Below are 19,163 nucleotides of genomic sequence, written 5' to 3' on the forward strand. Positions count from 1 at the left end.
TCTCTCTTTTGCTTCTTGAGCTTCATTTCCCTACAAAAATAATGTAAATTTTCAACATAAGCTTCAGAACTTGTATTTGAGAGATTTCCAGGACATTAACCTCTTTTCCATCCATTTAATCACACAAATTGATATTAATTCATGCTTAAAAACCTGATGAACTAAGGGTTCATCAAATTCCAATCCATCCACATCGCAACTGCAAAAATTAAGGCCCATGGAGCATTGAATCTCATATAGGACTCTTTTTTCAAATTTTCCAGCAACCATCTATCAAGATCATGGTTAAAAAATTCAGGAATCAGATCTAAGTACACCAGTTCCAACCAAACCTTCTTCATGTTGCTGCAATCTCTAACCATATGAAGGATAGTTTCATCTTCCACATTGCATAAAGGGCACGTAGCAGGTGCTAACCTCAAATTCGCTAACCAGCTTCTAGTTGGTAGACGATGATGAGCCACTTTCCAAAGAAACAAACTAATCTGATTAGGTCCTTTAATATTCCAAATGTGGTGCCAAATCTCTCGTTCCTCCAAGATAATCTCATCATGTTCCCTTAGGGCAAAATATATTTGTTTAACTGTGCTCCCATTTGATCCCCCAAGGTTCCAACAGATTTTATCTAGCCCATTAGATTCATGAGGCGGAAGAAAACTTCTAATAACCTGAATAACCTCCTCTGATAGGAATTGTTGCATGGCATCCGTATTTCACTCTCCATTTAGACTCACATAATTCATAACATTTTTATGGATTTTTGTATGTGGGATAGGAGTTATAGCTTTGTTGGACAGATTTTGATCATGCTCCAACCACTTGTCTTCCTAAAATTTAACAGAAGAACCATTCCCAACATCCCACGCTTCGACATAAACTCATATTGACCATTAGTAAGACTGTTGTATTTTGCTTGTAGAACCTTGACCCAAAGATCATCTGGCCTATTTAAAAAAGACCAAATCAGCTTTCCCATGAATGCCTCATTCATTGTTGATAATTTCCTCAGGCCCAAACCTCCAACATTCTTTTGTCTAGTAACTTTATCGCAGGAAATGAGGTGCAAATTTCTTTTTCCCTCTGAATCTCCCCAAATAAATCCTCTTTGAAGCTTCTCTAACTCTTCGCAAACAACTTTTGGGATCATAGTACTCTGCATATGAAAGAAAGGCATCGTAAATAAAACTGATTGAGATAAAATTACTCTACCCGCTTGAGACAGGGACTGCCTATGCCATGCAGACAACCTCTCTTTAACTCTATCAATAATTCCACAGAATAGATTCTTTGTCACGCGACCCTGTTGAATCATCGCCCCAAGATATCTCTCCACATTTGTTACTCGCTTAAAACCACTAATATCTATGATTTTGTTAGCAATATCATTCGGAGTATTCTTGGAAAAGAACACAGTGGTTTTTTGCTCACTCACCTTTTCACCAGAGATTTCCCCAAACAGACCAAGACATTGGAGAAGAACATGAATCTGATCCTCACTTGCTTCTAAGAAAAGCATCAGGTCATCCGCAAAGAGTAAATGTGAGATTAAGGGCTCGTTTTTTGCTGCCCGGATAGGCTTCCACAATCCTCCACTGACAGCAGTGCTGATTATATGAGAGAGCTTTTCCATGGCTAGAACGAAAAGGTAAGGTTACAAAGGATCACCTTGCCTAGCACCCCTACTCGGTTGGAATTCCTCAGTTACTTTCCCATTCCAAATCACTGCAGTCTTGGGTGATGTTACTGCTGTCATAGCCAGTTCAAGAATTGTATTCAGAATCTGGATTTCTTCCCTAACATTACGGATGAAATTCCAGTTTAACCGGTTGTATGCTTTTTCTAGATCCACTTTGATAGCCATGAAGAACTTTCTACCCCGCATTTTTCTCATAGAGTGAACTAATTCTTGTACCACAATTATATTATCTTGAATATGACGATTGGGAACAAAACTTGTTTGAACAGGAGAGACCACTCTTTCCATGATAGGCTTCAGACAATTCACTATGAGCTTACTAATAATTTTATAAATAACCGGGCAGAGCGAGATAGGGCGAAACTGGCTGATATGCACAGGGGATTGAACTTTCGGTATCAGCACTAGAAGAGTGGAGTTCACAGATGCCAATAACTCAGGGTATTTCCCTACCTGATTCACCAATGTACAAATCTGAGATTTAATCAGCTGCCAATTCTTTTGGTAAAAGATAGCTGGAAAACCATTAGAGCCGGGAGTTTTGAGAGCACCCATCTTAAAATATAGTTTGTTTAATTTCCAGCTCACTGGGGGATCTTCGAAGACCCTCATGATCTTCATAGGAGAGTACTGGCCATATATTACCAGATGTAATCCACCTTCTTTTTTCAATATCATCTGTGAAAAGATTCTTAAAAAAATTACAAGCTAAAAATTGGAGGTCATTAGGATCTGACACCCAAACATTAGCATCATTTTTAAGTCTGGAGATTTTATCCACATTTCTTCTCAACACTGTGCTCATATGATAAAAATGAGTATTTCTATCCCCATCACTCACCCACTTTTGTCTTGATTTTTGATGCCAGAACAACTCTTCTTCTCTTAGAACAATAGTCAGCATTTTTTGGCATTTCTTCTCCTCGTGTTTCAGATGATCTGTGTCAAATTGCTCACGTCGTTTTTGTATGCTAGCAATTTTCCTAATGATGTTGTTCTTCTTAGATTCAATACTACCAAATACTCTTTTATTCCAAATTCTGATTTCGGGTACCAGCCTTTGAAGCATATAAGGAAGATAAAAATCCTGCTCCCACTTTGATTTAAGAAAGTCACTGAAATTGTGATGTTCTTGCCAAGCAGCGAAGAAATGAAACGGTCTCTTGCCTTTATCATTAACTTCCTCAAATAATTTGATCATTAAAGGGTTGTGGTATGATAGTAGACGAGGAAGAGAAACCACTCTGGCTTCATCAAACTTCATTCTCCAAGACACATTAGCCACCACTCTGTCCAGCCGCTTGATAAGTTTAAAATCATGAGGGGTCAAATGATAATTCACAAAACTATAATGGGTGAAAATGAAGTTTTCCCTATAATCAAACATGCCTATAGAATCCATATTAAAAGAGAAAAAAAAAAACACATTCTAGTAGAAAAAGCATTAAAGAAATTTGGAACAGAAAATTGAGATTGCGAAGAATGACTTAAATAGAGATTTCGAGTTTAAATTGTAAAAATGAAAAAAAAAATTAAGAGGATCCTTCCTTGTATGATGGAGATTGCAGATTGGTTTTCTTTTCAATAAACAAGCGAAAAAAAATAGATTGTGAAAAAAAAAAAATTGTTGCAACATGGTTAGTTAGCAACCAAGAATGAATAATGGGCTTGCTACACAACTGATCGGGATCGGGCCTTGAGCGATGCACAACATAAGCTATCGCGGGTTAACGAAACAATTTAATGAGTCATTATGATTGACATAGTAGTGAGGGGTTTGTGTAAATTTTATTAGGTTATATGTTTATTTTCATTTGTATAAAAAAAAAACTAAACAATTTAATATAGTTTTAATTTTTTTTTAAATAAATATAATTTTAAAATTAATTATTAAAGTGATATAATTTAATTATTCTCTTATCATTTTTAGTTATATGGGGCTTATAAATATGATACTTTCACATGTGCCATATTTGTTACTAGGGTGTAAATGGATAGGCTAATTTAATAGGAGCTTACGACTCAGCCTATATTAAGTCAGATTTGACCTATTATATATAGTCAAATTAAAAAGGCTCAGACTTAAAAAAAAATCTATTTATAAAGCATTTTTTTTTTTCATACCAGACCCATAAACTTACATGCCAACATATATTATATTATATTATATTATTTATTTTAAATAAAATAAATAAATTTTATTTTAATCATTTTAAATAATGAAATGATATTATTGTATAGGTCTAGACCAAAATTTTGATTTTTTAAATATAGGTCAGATTAAACTTATAATCTGAGCCTATATAAGATTAACAGATTAGACCACAACTAAAATATTTTATACAAATCTAACGTCTTTAAATTAAAACTCAACCCAATCCAATCTATTTACACTTATATTTGTTAGGCACACATAACAAAAATGGTCAAACTATGACACTTGAACTGATAAATTTTTTAAAAACTATATTTTAGTGATTATTCTTTCCGATATTGCGTAATGAAATTGAAGGTTTCATGGCTCCGTCATCCGAGAAAAATTATCTTACGATGATGGCCTTATTTTTAGAAATTGACATATATAAACGAAAATTACGGAAGAAAAAAAGTGGGTGGTTTTTTTTAATTTAAAATTTAAATAAATTTTTTTCTGTGTCTGTCTCTCTCTTAAAATGACATAATTTTATGTCATTTAAAATGACAAACACTTTTCCCTATATTTTTGTTAAAAACTTTATTTATAAAATTGCATGGATATTAAAATATTATTCTACATATATATGTCTAAACAGGTATATTTGTCAAACTTAAAGGTAAAGTTGATAAACGAACCGGGGGTCTTTCGCTCGGCTCGTGAAGGCCTAAGAGCTTATATGCTTAAAATTGGTTATTGGAACCAGACTTGAATTTATATAAAAGCTCGTTTAATAAAAAAGTATCATGCTTCAATTTAAAAGCTGGGCCTTAGAGCCTCTCAGGCTGAACTATTATATTAATTTTTATTTTTATTTTATATTTTTTATATTACTTGTAATAGCTCATCTCTCTCCTCAATCCATTTCACCACATTTTATTGGTTAAACAGATTTTTTGAATGATTTTGTTCTATATTATGTTGTTTGGATATACATTGAATTTATGAATATATATTTATGAAATTGTTAGTGTTGTTGATTGTACATTCTGTTTAGATAAATTTTTATTGTCTTATTTTTTTAAACAGGCTAAATAAGGCTTTCAATTTTTATGAATAAGTTAGGCCATATGCCGATAATTATATTCATAACGGATAACAGACTTGACCAGGCTGACACATATAAACAGACTTAACATTTTAAGACCAAAGCTTGGGTCGACTCGACCCGTTAACAACTGCATTTTGTTGTTGTTGGAAACTGATCCTAATTACTTCTTTGAGGCGAATCAGAACCTCAGGTATCCCCACGGGTTCAACTATTTGAGTCACCTATGAGACTGATCCAGAATTCGGGTGTGAATCCAAAAATTACGATAATTATACCCCTCCTCAGATGGTGTTGGTGGGAACACCACTGCATTTTAGAAGACGTAAAGTGTGATCTATTTAATTAAATAGATTTTTCTTGGGTTGACTTTTGGCCACAGGCCATATTTTTACATCTATATTTTCCCTTTTTCTAATTAAATGAAAAAGAAAAACGCATAAAAAAAACTTCTCCGTTAAATAATTGAGATGGCGATGAACCCTCATCCTCCAAACTTGTCTGGCCTTTTCTTTGCTCTGAAATTAATTCAAAACGTTTTCATGCACTCTCATTCCATCACAACCCCGTTTCCTTCCTCTCCTTACCATGATAACTGATGGTGTTATAGGTAAAAAATTATTTCAAGAACAACTCGATTAATAATTTTATATTATATTTTCTTAATATACCTCATAAGAGACAATCAAATTTGAAAGTCAATAATATATCAGGAAATTCATAATATTTTAATTATATTTTCTATGCAGACGAGTTGTGATAGGATAAAAGAAAAATTTCCCAATTAAAAGATGCCTACAAAATATTAAAAATGACTTATTGCAATTGAATGAATATTAAAAGCACATAAAATAAAAAAGTAAGTAAAATTAAATTAATTTAGTAATGTATAAAATTAAAATAAAAAACCCAAATCACTCTATATATATTTGTGTTAAAAGAATTTAAGCAATCTTCAAAGAAAATCTCCTATGCTTTTCTCTGTTACTTTTTAATGAAAATATATGATATGAATTTACAAAAAAAAAAAAAAATATATGATATGATGATGATCAATCCTTAATTACTAGTTTAGCTCGCGGTAGAATCAGTAGTTTAATTTAGCATTATAAAATGAGCATCTACATTTGACAACATTATTTAAAGATTTTAAAAGGGTTATGTTTATCTCATTTTACATGAGATAAACATCTCTCCTACACACACAAAAATGGGTTGGGTCCCACTATTTTTTTCTCTCTCTCCTCTTACATGTGGGTCCCACTTATACTTTTATCTCTACAACATGAGATAATTCTTTTCCTACAACATAAGAAAAATATATCCCATTTTAAAATGGGGTAATTTAAATTACCCAACATAACCTTACTTTGAAATTGGCGTTTGTTTATGGAGATTTGGAGTGAGAGAAAGAAAAGGGAGGCAGTGATGGAGGGAGAGAAAGAGAGGAAGTTGGTGAGTGTGCTGCACGGTGGTATGATCGTAACGATGGACGAGGAAAAACGAGTGTTTAGGGATGGCGGCATCGTGATCGAACAAGATAAAATCAAAGCCATTGGCCAATCTCACCATATTCTTGCTGAGTTTGCTCATGTTGCCGACCACGTTCTCGATCTCACCGGCCATATCTTGCTCCCTGGTCAGTTCAGTTACAGTTACTCTACTCTGGTTACTCATTTCTTGAATTTTGTTTTGAATAATCCACTGCTAACTAACTGCTAATTGGTAATTAATAAATGAAATATTAGGATTGATTAACAGCCACGTTCATAGTTCCCAACAACTAGCTAGAGGCATAGCTGATGATGTTGACTTAATGACATGGTTGCATCACCGCATTTGGCCTTACGAATCCAACATGACAGCACACGATTCTTACCTCTCTACTTTGCTTTGTGGGATCGAACTCATTCACTCTGGTGTACGTCGTCTATTCTCTTCTCTTCTCTTCTATTTCAAAATCAAATTCAAATTCAAATTCAAAATTCACTTTCACTTTCAGGTAACCTGTTTTGCTGAAGCTGGTGGCCAACATGTTTCTGGGATGGCTAGAGCAGTCGACTTACTGGGTTTGCGTGCTTGTTTAACCCAGTCAACCATGGATTCTGGCCATGGTTTGCCATCATCCTGGGCCACTCGAACTACTCATGATTGCCTTCAGGTCACTCTCTCCCTCTCCCTCCCATCCGATCCAACTCATTTCACCACTTTATTAATTATTTTGGTCTCTCTTTCTTTCTTCTTTCTAAACTGAGCAGTCTCAAAAGGACAATTATGAGAAGCACCACAATACAGCCCAAGGGCGCATCAGAGTCTGGTTCGGAATTAGGCAAATCATGAATTCTACCGATCGCTTGCTTCTTGAGACAAGAGATGCTGCCAGACAACTCAATACTGGAATACATATGGTATGCATGCTATGCTGCTCAATACTCATCTCTCTCCTCCCCCTTCCATTGACCACCGTGTTTTTCTACAATACAATCAAACATACATATCCTAGACTTCCTTCTGTAACTTCTCTACTTAATCTCATAATTAAAAATTAAATTCCACTAATTGTCCCAATTTAATCTGCTTCAAATTTACGTCTTTTTGGTGAAATTGGTCAAGCTTTTGATCGAACTCCTCTTTCTTCTATTTTCGAGAGCAGAAGCTAACTATAAAACACCCAGGTGTTTTAAATGTTCCTCCTTTTTTTACCAGTCTCCTTGTCCCCGCTTATTTTTCTTCCCCTTCCTCGTTTGACTTGTGACTAAATCCAGTTTTTAGTATTGGACTATTGGTTCATATAATTGTAGATTAGCAATTTTGTTCTTTGTTTAAATCATACAGAATAGGAGATCCAAAGCAGTTTGGGGGGTTGCCTATATAATGGGGGCAGGAGGAGTTCTAATTATTACCCGTTCTTCGTACTTCATTCTCGAAAAATAGGATATGGGGTGTTAAACTAGTCAGTGCACTACATACCAGCCTATGTTTTCATCTGATATTTCTGTTTTATGCATTCTATGTTAGTAAATGATAAGATTTTGGAATCTTAACTTGAATTACTGCTTGTTAAAGCATAATTAGGTATACTTATTACATACTTTTTGACGTTGCCTTCCCCCCACCCCCCATATATTCTTAAATTTAATATAAGACTTTTGTTTGGTTTCAATACATTTATTAGATTATAATTCACATGTAAACCTGTCTGTTGATATTTGAAACAAATTGAGTTGAATTTGCAAAATTGTTAGCACGTTGCAGAGATACCATATGAGAACCAACTAGTCATGGATATTCACAAAATAAATCATGGAACTGTTACATACTTGGAGAAGATAGATTTCCTTCAAAACAATCTGTTAGCAGCTCACTCAGTTTGGGTTGATAATAATGAGGTAAATTTTTTCCTGTATAACCTTGATTATACCCTTTCAACAAAACTTGTTCAGTTATGAAATTTTTGCTGTTTCTTATTGATAATTGATGGAACCCAAATCAAAATAAGACTGAATTAATGAAAAACGTTGGAGACCGTTGGAGACATAGCTCCTTACAGCCACCAAATTACTGAAACAGAGAGAGTCTATTGGCTGAAAACAGCCTTACAGGAAAGCAAATGCTAACAAACACTACCCGAAGGACAGTCACCAGCTCCTCCAATTCCCGAACCCACCTTTTGCAAGAGATTCTCCATGAAAAACCCCTAACGTCACACACACCCATATCCTACATGCCACCAATCCGTTAGGCATTTTCTCTCTCTTCTCTAACTAACTCATTCCTTCCCTCACTAATTCCTCTGGGCTTCTTTGAATTGCTGGACCTGGACCCACTTGTCACAGAGCCATCAATAATAAATGGTCTCACCACTTAAATATGGCAACTTTTCTAACCACAATTTGTAGATATGGTTGATTCAGTAATGCGGTTTTTCTTGTTGATAACTACTGATATTATGTTCCTTACTCCCTCCTCATTTATTTTTCTTTGGGTGCAACTAAGTATGGGTTTTATGGACATATATTTTCAACCTCTGAAACATGGCTCTTTCTTTCTCGTCATTGGCTCATTGCATTCTTTTTTTTCTTTCCCTTGAAGCTGCAGCATGCTTCAACGTGTGACTTTGACTCCTCTGGCATTTTCCTTTAGCTTTAAATTTTAGTTAATAGTCTATACACTATACTCCCTCCATTCTATGTTGTCTTTAAGGTTATTTTGCAAGAATTAAGAAAGCCATTCAATTGCTTGATAAGAAAAAATAATTACATTTGACTGAATTACCTTTTAATAAAATAATCACAATATTAATCCTCTCTTTCCCTTATTAATAACAAGGGTAAAGTTAGAAGAAATTAATGCTTCATAGATTTTGTAAAGCCGGAGACAAAAAATGTTAGAGTATAATATAAATCATTAAAGATGCCCTCATCTAAAACCTTAAGCTTTTGGGTTGAATTGGTTCTTTACATAGTATCAGAGCCTCGTGTCCCGAGTTCGATCCTCACCGCCTCACATTTTCTTTGTGGAATTTCTTAGCACAGGTAGGCTGGGTCTGATGCATCATCCACCTTTTAAGCTCAATAGGCTCTCTTGTGAGGGGGCGTGTTAGAGTATAATATAAACCATTAAAGAGGCTCTCACCTAAAAGCTTAAGCTTTTTTGGGTTGAATTGGTTCTTTACAAAAAAGAACCAACACACTTTTTTAAAAAGAGTGATAGAAGAGAATCGATGGAGTAGAAGAATAAGCAAAGCTTCTTGGGGTGTCAGGTGTGTACCTTAACCAGTAAAATTGTAAAGCTTCACCAAAATAAACTAACCAGGGCTAAAAAAGTGAGGCCAAAAAATGGGCAATGAAGAGGCAAAAGGGAAAGTATCAATACATACCAGGGATACACTAACATTTCCTAGGCTATATTTAAAAATTCTGTGGCACCGTGAATTAATAGTGTGAAGAACAGTAATTATTATTGCATTTTCATTTTTCAGATATCTCTTCTTTCAAGGGCAGGTGTCAAAGTGTCTCACTGTCCTGCTTCTGCAATGCGAATGCTCGGATTCGCACCTGTGAGGGAGATGCTTGATGCTGGCATCTGTGTCTCCTTGGGAACTGATGGGGCCCCATCAAACAACCGCATGAGCATTGGTTCATTTTAAATCTAAACTTTTGAATTGTTTCTTGCTTGTTTTTTTAATTTTCCTTTATTCAGCAAACCTATATTTGTTGGATCATGTATGCAAATTTGGTTTTTTATGGGAAGAGTTTTTTGTTTTCAATACATTATTAAATCGACCATGGAAACAACCTATCCGTTCATGTGGGATAGGACCATGTAAAGCTATGTACATCAAACCCTCCCCAGACTGCAGTGGTGGGAGTCTCATGTCTTGCAGTCTTGGGCGGAAAATACTGGGCAGTACACTCTTTTTAAAATGCTTGCTACAGTTTTCTGGCTGGAAAAATTCATTAATAAATTATATTTGCAGTTGACGAGATGTACCTAGCTTCTCTAATTAACAAAGGACGGGAAGTTTATGCTAATGGAACTACAGACCCAACAGCATTGCCTGCCGATACTATTCTTAGAATGGTTACAGTTAATGGTGCCAAGTCGGTACTATGGGATGATGAACTAGGTTCTCTTGAGGTTGGGAAAAAGGTTGGTATTGGTTCAGATTATTTAGGTTTCCCTTCTCATTGTAATTATTTTCATGCTTTACTCTATCCCTTTTAACTAGGACTAAACATGAGAATACCTCTTTGTTGTACACAGCATGTACTATAGAGATTTGAATTCAAAGCAGACACATATGGTGTTCGGAAGCAGGATAGTTCATCATATTTGATCCCCGTTGTATTTTATTGTGCATAAAGTACAATTGAAACATGAAAAACTTGATATCTTTAGGCAATTAAGAAATTTCGTTGTGTCCAAGAACTCTGAAGAGCAGTGAAAGTAAAATAGCAAAAATTTTCAAGATCATATGGACCTAAGGTGAAAATTCAACCAAAACCATGTAAGAAAAAATAACTTGTGTAAAACCTATTGCAATCAATTTGATAAATGTGGGCCAATCGTTTGCTTGCTTTCCTGGTCATCTGCAATATCTTTCTTTTCTAGACCACATCTTCTGTAGATGAGGACATATAACATTTTTTTGCTATTGCTTGCTACAGAAGCTGACAGTGTTTGTACTTGTCATTTGGTAGGCTGACATTGTTGTAGTCAATCCTTCGTCTTGGTCTATGGTTCCTGTTCATGACTGGTACGAACCCATTACTTGGTTGGTACTTTTGGTCAAATACTTATTTTTGATGACTTATTTTTGAATTAGATGACTATTATATTTGTGTATGTATGAAACTGTATGATGATTATGCTTTCTCATGCATTATATAAAGCAATTATTTGGCTATGAAGTGGAAGTTCCTTTTCTTCTTGCAACTTGGCCGGCTGCATTCAGCTTTCTTTACCATCGTGCCATCCCAATTTTTTTTTTTTAATTTGATACAGTTACTGTTCAACCAATGTGCAGCATTTCCAGCTTAGTATATTGCATGCGAACAGAAAATGTGGTCTCTGTCATGTGCAATGGCCAATGGATAATGAAGAACAAGAAGATTATAAATGTGGACGAGGTATTTCATTGAAGAATTTTTCTTCCGTGTGAGAGGCTTGAAAGTGTAATTCCAGGAATATATCTTTCAACCTAGTTTTAAGTTCCTAGTAGCTAAATAGCATCTTTTGCCTGTTTTCACTGTGACCGCAAGTTTAATTTGTATTGTCCATGACAGGAAGAAGTTATTTTGAAGGCACAACAGGCTTCTGTTGAACTTCTGAAGAGGGCAGGCATAGTATTACCAACTAGAATGAACGTCATTTGATTGTTGTTTCGTCGTAAGTGTAGTCTACGATGAGCATTTGATGTAATACCAGTGATAACGTATAATACTGTTAGCCAAAATCTAATGAACTTGTCTTCGAGAAGTGTCAGCTGCTTGATGGCCTATGACATTGGGCTAGAGTGCACGAGTGACCGTGTTGCGTTGGCATATCCATGTAAAATAAACCAATATTAGCATCCAAAGTACCCAATATTCATATTAATTCCTCTCTCTAAAATTACCTAACAGTGGCCTGGGATGATTCCACTAACCATGACGATTGTTCAATTTTTTTAACTATATTTTGATTGTTAAAAATCTCAATAAACGATGGCCAAAAGAAAAAAGAAAAGAAAAAGATATCAATACGTGCATTAAATAGTCATTTTAATTCTAATTTGTATAAGAGGAGCAAAATTCTAAATATTTCTAGAAGAATGAATTTGTGACTTGTGAGGTAGAAAACAACTTTTAAAATTGATTTTCTGATTATACAAAAAAATAATCATTTATTGATTATTCCCCTTTTTTTCCATAGATATGAGAGCAGCTGACTTAATGCCAACTGGCCGATGTCTTGGTGGAAAAATAATAATTTATTTTCATTCTCTTATTTTTTTTTTTTTCATAGATATGAGAGCAGCTGACTTATGACATATCAATATCATATTTATATGAATAAATATCAATACGGGGGATAGTATAGTAATTTCAGGATGATTCCGTACGAGTTTTGAGAATTGAGATAAACCGTGGGAGAATGCTCGAGTGTTAATATCCAGGTACTCCTGCTGTGGACTGTGTCTGGTGAGGCTGATGGCGGCTGCATTTACACTTACAACACCAACACTGGTAATTAGTTTTTTCATTTTGGGTTGAAGTTGAAATGAATATTCATCATGGATTGTGATTGTGATTGTAATTGTGTGTTTGTTTGTTCAGTCAAATGTTCGAGAAAGCAGAATCATGAAAATGGGAGCTTTGAACCCTAACCCTATGTTTAGGGTGGGGTTTCCTCAGGGGCGTGTGAGTGTGAGTGTGAGTGTGAATGGGAATGCGAGAATGAAAAGAAGGGTAGTGGTGCGGGGGAGTTCGGAGTCATTGGAAGAAGGAGTTGTACAGTCAAAAGTGACAAACAAAGTATACCTTGACATCAGTATTGGAAATCCAGTTGGGAAGCTTGCGGGTCGGATTGTGATTGGATTGTACGGTGATGATGTGCCCCAAACAGCAGAGAACTTCCGTGCCCTTTGTACAGGAGAGAAGGGCTTTGGATACAAGGGCTCCACCTTCCATCGCGTTATCAAGGATTTCATGATTCAAGCAGGAGATTTTGACAAAGGAAATGTCCGTACTTCACTATTCACTATTCACATACTTTTTCCCATTTTTCTTTCTTCTCATTATTATTTACTGCAGGGGACTGGAGGCAAAAGTATATATGGTCGTACTTTCAAGGACGAGAATTTTAATCGTGAGTTTAACCCTCACCTCCACCTCTCCTCGCTTCTTTCAACATGTTCCCTACATTCATATATAACTAAAGATTGTGCCTTTTAATTCAACTCACGAATTTAGGGTTTTTTTTTTCTTTTTTCCTTTTAATTCAACCTACGCTGTGTTTGGATGTAGCTTTGAAAAAAAAAGAAAAGAAGCAAAAGTCATTAAAAAAAGTCAAAAAAATGCTTTTTTTAAAAGCCTAGATTTCTGGCCTTTAAAAAAAAAGTTAAAATACTGTTTATTATTTAAAAGTGCTTTTAGATATTGATCCAAATGCAAAAATAGCTTAAACTTTTGAAAATAGATATTTAAAAGTATTTTTTTATTTAAGTTCATCCAAACGGGCTGTGTTTTCAGCAATCTGGATGTTGTCGTTTGAAGTGTATTAAAGGAAACTATTACCATTTAATAATTTAAATAAGGAAAGGATTGCTGCTGAAAACATTCCATAACCTCTCCAGGATGTTTCACTTGCATTCATTTCTGGTTGGCAATTATTAAATAAATACCAGTCAAACATTTTAGGTGCTTAAATTTTGTGTAAGATTTCTGCATTTTTTTTTACCCTCGTATTTATTGAGAAATATAGTCCCACATTGGTTGTATGGGCAACTAATGTGAGGTTTATAAGACCTTGGGCACTCCCACCTACATGTGGAAATTCCACTACAAAGAAAGTGGGAGGCGGTGAGATTTCGAACGCTCTGATACCATGTTAAGAACCTTGAGGTCACCACCCCAAAAGCTAGTCCCACGAGAGCCCACTGGGCTTGAAGGGTGGACAACATACAAGCCCACCTACATATGGAAATTCCACTACAAAGAAAGTGGGAGGCGGTGAGATTTCGATTGCTCTGATACCATGTTAAGAATCTTGAGGTCACCACCCCAAAAGCTAGCTCTAAGGGTGGGAGTGCCCAAGGCCTTATAAACCTCACATTAGTTGTCCATACAACCAATGTGAGACTATATTTCTCAACAGTATTGCATACTGAATATTCAGCTGAAGTAATATTGCAAATATAATGCTGATATGTAGAATATCTGTAGTGTCTCATACTGGACCAGGAGTTGTTAGCATGGCAAATGCAGGCCCCAACACAAATGGGAGTCAGTTTTTCATATGCACTGTGAAGGTATGTTCCTGTTCTTTATACTTGTAATTGTCCATGTTTGTTCTGGGCAAAATCCACTAAGCTTGGGGTTAGAGAAGTGAAGAGACAGCAGCATTTTAACCCTTCCCCATCCTCGCGGAAAAAAACAGCTGGCCACCTCATCAAGAGGAGGAGGGAGAAAAAAAGATGATTTAAGAGCCGAAATGCTTTGATTGAATGAGAAATATGCAATATTCCTGATTCGATGTTTGTTTTGACATTTTAGATTCCTGCCTATTTAAAAATGACATGTTTGTTGTGCAACTGGTATCCACTTTTAACTTCATTGGGAACTTTTCTGCATGCATGTTAAATGAGCCTGATCTTCAGTGTACCTTAGCTCATGTAGGGAGATTAGCAGGAAATCAGAGATGGGAAATGGTATTAGGGTTTAAAGGGAGTAAAGTTGCAGAGGGAGAGAGAGAGCAGGTGGAGACGAGTGGGAAGAGGAAGTCATAGCTTCTTCATGCCCATTTCATTACTAATCGTTCCATATATACTACTGACAAGAGTTTTTACTTGATCATAATCAAACTAAAATTACTCAAACAATTAAAAATAACTAAGTACTATCGTAAAAGAAAAAGAAGAAGAAGGTAAACTTGGCATATTCTAGCTTCGTGGGCTCCTGGTATAAGTCTGGTACTCATCCAAGTAGTTCAGCCTCCCCCTGATCCTATTGGGTCTGCTGCTACCCTGTACCTTGTGCCTAGCTTCTGGACCATATTAATCTCATGGGCCGCTACATCTCATCTCTTTTTTTTTTTGGCACATTTTTCTGTACAATATTGATAAGACTTTTTACTCCATATTCATATGTGAAAATATCAAATATAAAAGACAGCAATTTTAAATTAGATTGTAATTAAAGTACCACATGCCATCTACAACTAATATTGATTAAGATTTATGATGAAAAGTTAAAAAAACATAATATCTAGTAAACTAAGAGGAAATTGTTAATGTTCCTTGGTTTTGACATAATCCACTTGTATGATGAATTTGCAGACACCATGGCTGGATCAGAGGCATGTTGTGTTTGGCCAAGTTTTGGAAGGCATGGACATTGTTAGGTTGATCGAGTCACAGGAGACAGATCGGGGTGACCGTCCTAGAAAGAAGGTGGTTATAAGTGACTCTGGTGAGCTTCCAATTGCTTGATGTGGTTCTTGTGCATTTTGTTGGTCATGGTTTCTAATTTGTTTCTTGCTGCTGAGGAGGAAAAAAAATAAAATAAAAAAACTCCTGCTTTCTGGAAATTTTTGTTTGACTATTCTGAAATGAGTTCAGTACCTCTTTATATTCATACTAATCCTACAAACTTTTAGCAGCCCTCTGTATACTAGTTGAATTTTTGTTTGAGTTGGTGTGTGACGAGTTAGAAAATTTCATACCCAATCTGAATGACATCCTTAAGCCAAAGTGCAGTTTCCATTGTGGGATTGGATGGTGAGGGAATTGTTGGAGTCTTTTACAATTTTTATGATCAAATTTAATATCATTGCAAGTGAATTGTGTTTAGACTTCATCTGAGTTAAATGAGATTACATTTTTTTTACCCTTCAAGAATGTCATAGAATTTTTGGAACGAAATTCCTCTATTTCTGAGGATATCCTTACATTAAATTATGTATGGTGATCCTGATTTAGAGTATTTTTAAATTTGAAAGCATCTTGCTCATTTGGCACTAGTTCCCTAGTCTTTAAGTTTGGGTTGTGATGCTGATCTTAGAGGTTCGTCTTTCGCATTGCTATTTGTCTCGTATGCTCCTCTTCCTACCTAGTGTTTGCACCTCCAATGTGGCCAACGAAATTGAAACTTAAAACTTCAGATTTTCTCCCATTTTGACAGTCGATGCATGATTTCAGGCTTCAGGCTTTGTTTTATGGAAGATGCTATATATAAGAATTGAAGAATACTAATGTTCTAAATGCTAACTTTATCACGATAAATTCCGACTTTTATCCATTTTCTCTATTACAATTTTCACGTAAATATTAAAGAGTGGGGGGTACCCAATTGGATCAAAGTAGCTTGAGATTTCAACGTGGTGTATAGAATCAGTTAGAATCCTAAGAAAAAGGGATTTTTATTTTTGGTCATATAAATGATCAATAGCTGTTCGTTTTAAATCGATTCAAAATCCCTTCTCGTATAAGGGTTTTTTATTGTGGGAAATTCTGGTTTGTGCTCGAGCTTTTGGTCCTTTGGATGATTAAATTTATTGAGGAGGATGTAAGTTATACTAAAAAAAAAAACTGCACCGTAAAAGCTCGACGCTCGTGCTTTTTATTGTAGTTACTTACAACTGTTCTATATTGTTCATTTAAATCACGACCTGTTTGTTTAAATTGTTTATAATGCTAATGGGATTGTAAAGAAAGCACTCCTTTCTTTAAATTCTCTCTCGATATGCGTTAGCAGGTCCTAAATAGAACTAGTCATAATCTAGGGATAATTCAATAATGAATCAAAAAGCGCTTAATTTCTAGGGATAAGTTAGAACAGTCTTTAACAGTGTTACCGGCAAAAGGGTTGCTAAGGATAAAAGGCCTTTTTAGAGATCTCTTTTCTTTCATGGTTGAGGATGAACACTTTGATTTGAGAAGTTGGAACAGCTTGACGGATAAGTTGGATGATCATCAATTGTGATTGAAAGGAGAGGAAAGGAAAGGAATAAGATTGCAGGAAAACGCTTTGAATTAATTTAAGAGCGAAGAAAAGGCCAGCCAAGCTTGGAGGATGAGGGTTGCGGGGATGGATATGAAGAATAATGATAATGCGAGGAAAATAATCAAAGTGGGTGCATTTTTGCAACAACAAACCCATCATTAATTCTGGGCTGCTAACTTATCCCCCAAGGCCCTTGCCTACCTTCTAACTACTTAATGCATTTTCCCACTTTAATTTTTTATATAGTAAACTAGTTTCTGTTTTTTTTTTTTTGTAAAATATAATTTATATAGTGCATTGACTCATTTAAAAATAAGTTTGTTAATTCATTTAAACGTTTTAATGCAAAATAGGTATTTAAGTATATATTCTCACACTAGACTTTTTAAAATTCCACACGCAATTGAGAGAACATTGCTTGGTTTGAAGCTCCTATCTTTCTCCTCTTTGTTCTGGTGTTAACCCGCCCTTTCCGCAGCTGGGGCAACTCTTTAGTCCAAATCCTTGGCAGTCAAAACATCTAAGACCAATAGATGCATGTCAGAAGCTGATTTTAAACGAGGGAAATAAAATGGCATACAATTCATATATATACATGCGATGCGGTACAAAGAATGCAAGGGAGAAGAACTTACTTCCAGCGTTCAAATATATTTCCATTCTTTTTATTCTTACCCGTCCCCTGTTACACTCGAAAATAACAACCAGCTTTTAAAAGCTTTCTAACAATAAGGAAATAGTACTCTCCATAAGCACCTTGCAAATAAATATGCTAGCTCAAATACCAAAATAAAATAAATATAAAAAGATGCTAGCTTACTCGTTAATAATAAGATGGATAAAATCAAGAATAGATTAAACACAAAGTTTTCACTTGATGTATACATATATATATATATATATATATATATATATATATATATATATATATAGAGAGAGAGAGAGAGAGAGAGCTACTAACAACAATCTTTTCATCTTTTCAAGTGAAATGGCATAAAGCATCGATTAAATTTAGAAACTTGCTCGCTTACTTTAAATAAATAAATAAGTAGGTTGAATCTACAACGATCCTTTCAGGGGAGATTTAGAGACACCATTAGTCCTAGCCGGAAAGAGACTGCATATGTACTAAGGTTTAATTATAGTAATAATATGTATATAAGTTGAATATCTAACTAAATGAGGGAAAGAGACATAAAAATAAATAAATACATAATCCAATTAGGCAAGGACGGAACAGGCTTAAAGGATAGCACCAGCACCTTACATCCTGGACATTCGATGGCCCCTTTTCCTTCACATGTTCCACAACTTTTCAGTATCTGCAGATAGCATAAAGTCAATATGGAGTAAGGTCTGAAAGGCATGCTATATTGTGATTCAAACAGATAACTTATTCTGAATTGGATTTAATTTGTGAATCCAGAAATTGCAGGGCCTCTTGATTAATTATAGTTTCATGAGCTCAAGAACACACCGAATTAAATGAAAATCCTCCACCTCCAGATTTTGTAGCAAAAGCAGTGATGGTGCTCTGTCTTCGACTCTGGTGCATGCTTGGCTCAAGTGGAGGTCGAGGCGCCAAGCGGTTGCAGAAAACAGAGCTATGGGACATTTTTCCTGTTCACTCGTGTATCGCTTCTCTTGGAACAAATGGATAATTCATAACAAACAGTTTTTTGTTTTTTTGTTTTCTCCCTTCTCTCGAATATGTGTGGTGCTTCTTTTTTCTTTTTCTCTTCTTTTCTTTTCTCTCTCATTTTTAAATTGAAAATTATAATTCTAACTAAAATAAATGGCATAGATCATTTTTTTTAAGATGTAACGGTATGAGTACTAATATAGCAATTAAAATCGGTGTTTAAAAATTCGGCCTAACTATTGATTTGGCCGAGGTAAGGGTCACAGGTTCAACTCGGTATCATGGAGTTACTTCTTCGACCCAATTTTATACATTAAAAAATGAAAAAAAAATATTTGTCTCTTTAAAAGATCTAACTTTATGTCATTTTAGATGTT

At 35.2% G+C, this 19,163-nt stretch overlaps 3 protein-coding genes across 8 annotated transcripts; 2 read left to right on the plus strand and 1 right to left on the minus strand.

The window, feature by feature from the left end:
- Positions 1 to 6,335: 6,335 nt before the first annotated feature.
- Positions 6,336 to 12,028, plus strand: LOC133307651 (uncharacterized). 5 transcript variants are annotated; one of them, XM_061508200.1, is made up of 10 exons: positions 6,336 to 6,577; positions 6,687 to 6,859; positions 6,941 to 7,099; positions 7,197 to 7,346; positions 8,184 to 8,327; positions 9,920 to 10,076; positions 10,418 to 10,590; positions 11,142 to 11,215; positions 11,468 to 11,615; positions 11,727 to 12,028. In XM_061508200.1, exons 1-9 carry the CDS (start codon positions 6,367 to 6,369, stop codon positions 11,580 to 11,582), a joined length of 1,356 nt encoding a protein of 451 aa, XP_061364184.1. In that variant the 5' UTR covers positions 6,336 to 6,366; the 3' UTR covers positions 11,583 to 11,615; positions 11,727 to 12,028. The 5 variants fall into 5 exon arrangements, with proteins under 5 accessions (XP_061364184.1, XP_061364180.1, XP_061364183.1 ...); XM_061508196.1 differs by having other exon boundaries at positions 11,468 to 11,570; XM_061508199.1 differs by having other exon boundaries at positions 11,142 to 11,197; positions 11,446 to 11,615.
- A 500-nt stretch (positions 12,029 to 12,528) lies between these two features.
- On the plus strand, positions 12,529 to 15,829 carry LOC133307648 (photosynthetic NDH subunit of lumenal location 5, chloroplastic-like). The gene is made up of 5 exons (XM_061508193.1): positions 12,529 to 12,668; positions 12,759 to 13,163; positions 13,236 to 13,290; positions 14,367 to 14,452; positions 15,479 to 15,829. The coding sequence occupies exons 1-5, from the start codon at positions 12,633 to 12,635 to the stop codon at positions 15,629 to 15,631; spliced, it is 735 nt and encodes a 244-aa protein (XP_061364177.1). The 5' UTR covers positions 12,529 to 12,632; the 3' UTR covers positions 15,632 to 15,829.
- On the minus strand, positions 15,019 to 18,830 carry LOC133307649 (protein PHOTOSYSTEM I ASSEMBLY 2, chloroplastic). 2 transcript variants are annotated; one of them, XR_009751069.1, is made up of 5 exons: positions 18,622 to 18,830; positions 18,407 to 18,466; positions 17,780 to 17,826; positions 17,520 to 17,664; positions 15,019 to 15,248 (listed from the first exon to the last, which is right to left on the minus strand). XR_009751069.1 is itself a non-coding variant. In XM_061508194.1 (4 exons), exons 1-4 carry the CDS (start codon positions 18,757 to 18,759, stop codon positions 17,577 to 17,579), a joined length of 333 nt encoding a protein of 110 aa, XP_061364178.1. In that variant the 5' UTR covers positions 18,760 to 18,829; the 3' UTR covers positions 17,432 to 17,576. The 2 variants fall into 2 exon arrangements, 1 of the variants encoding a protein (XP_061364178.1); XM_061508194.1 differs by lacking the exon at positions 15,019 to 15,248 and having other exon boundaries at positions 17,432 to 17,664; positions 18,622 to 18,829.
- Positions 18,831 to 19,163: the final 333 nt, after the last annotated feature.

Source organism: Gastrolobium bilobum, unplaced genomic scaffold, assembly GCF_033153095.1.
Source record: "Gastrolobium bilobum isolate Gb01-03AN ecotype WA unplaced genomic scaffold, APGP_CSIRO_Gbil_v1 utg11686, whole genome shotgun sequence".
In the NCBI taxonomy this organism is placed as follows: Eukaryota; Viridiplantae; Streptophyta; class Magnoliopsida; order Fabales; family Fabaceae; genus Gastrolobium; species Gastrolobium bilobum.

Excerpts from the sequence above, each read along its gene's own strand:
- LOC133307651 (XM_061508196.1), top strand. The coding sequence starts at position 6,367 with ATGGAGGGAGAGAAAGAGAGGAAGTTGGTGAGTGTGCTGCACGGTGGT. Across the intron at positions 6,578-6,686 it reads CGGCCATATCTTGCTCCCTG|GATTGATTAACAGCCACGTT; the intron begins GTCAGTTCAGTT and ends ATGAAATATTAG. Across the intron at positions 7,100-7,196 it reads CTACTCATGATTGCCTTCAG|TCTCAAAAGGACAATTATGA; the intron begins GTCACTCTCTCC and ends TAAACTGAGCAG.
- LOC133307648 (XM_061508193.1), top strand. The coding sequence starts at position 12,633 with ATGGCGGCTGCATTTACACTTACAACACCAACACTG. Across the intron at positions 13,164-13,235 it reads GAGATTTTGACAAAGGAAAT|GGGACTGGAGGCAAAAGTAT; the intron begins GTCCGTACTTCA and ends TATTTACTGCAG. Across the intron at positions 13,291-14,366 it reads CAAGGACGAGAATTTTAATC|TGTCTCATACTGGACCAGGA; the intron begins GTGAGTTTAACC and ends GAATATCTGTAG.
- LOC133307649 (XM_061508194.1), bottom strand. The coding sequence starts at position 18,759 with ATGTCCCATAGCTCTGTTTTCTGCAACCGCTTGGCGCCTCGACCTCCA. Across the intron at positions 18,467-18,621 it reads GAGGATTTTCATTTAATTCG|ATACTGAAAAGTTGTGGAAC; the intron begins GTGTGTTCTTGA and ends TGCTATCTGCAG. Across the intron at positions 17,827-18,406 it reads TCGAATGTCCAGGATGTAAG|GGGACGGGTAAGAATAAAAA; the intron begins GTGCTGGTGCTA and ends CGAGTGTAACAG.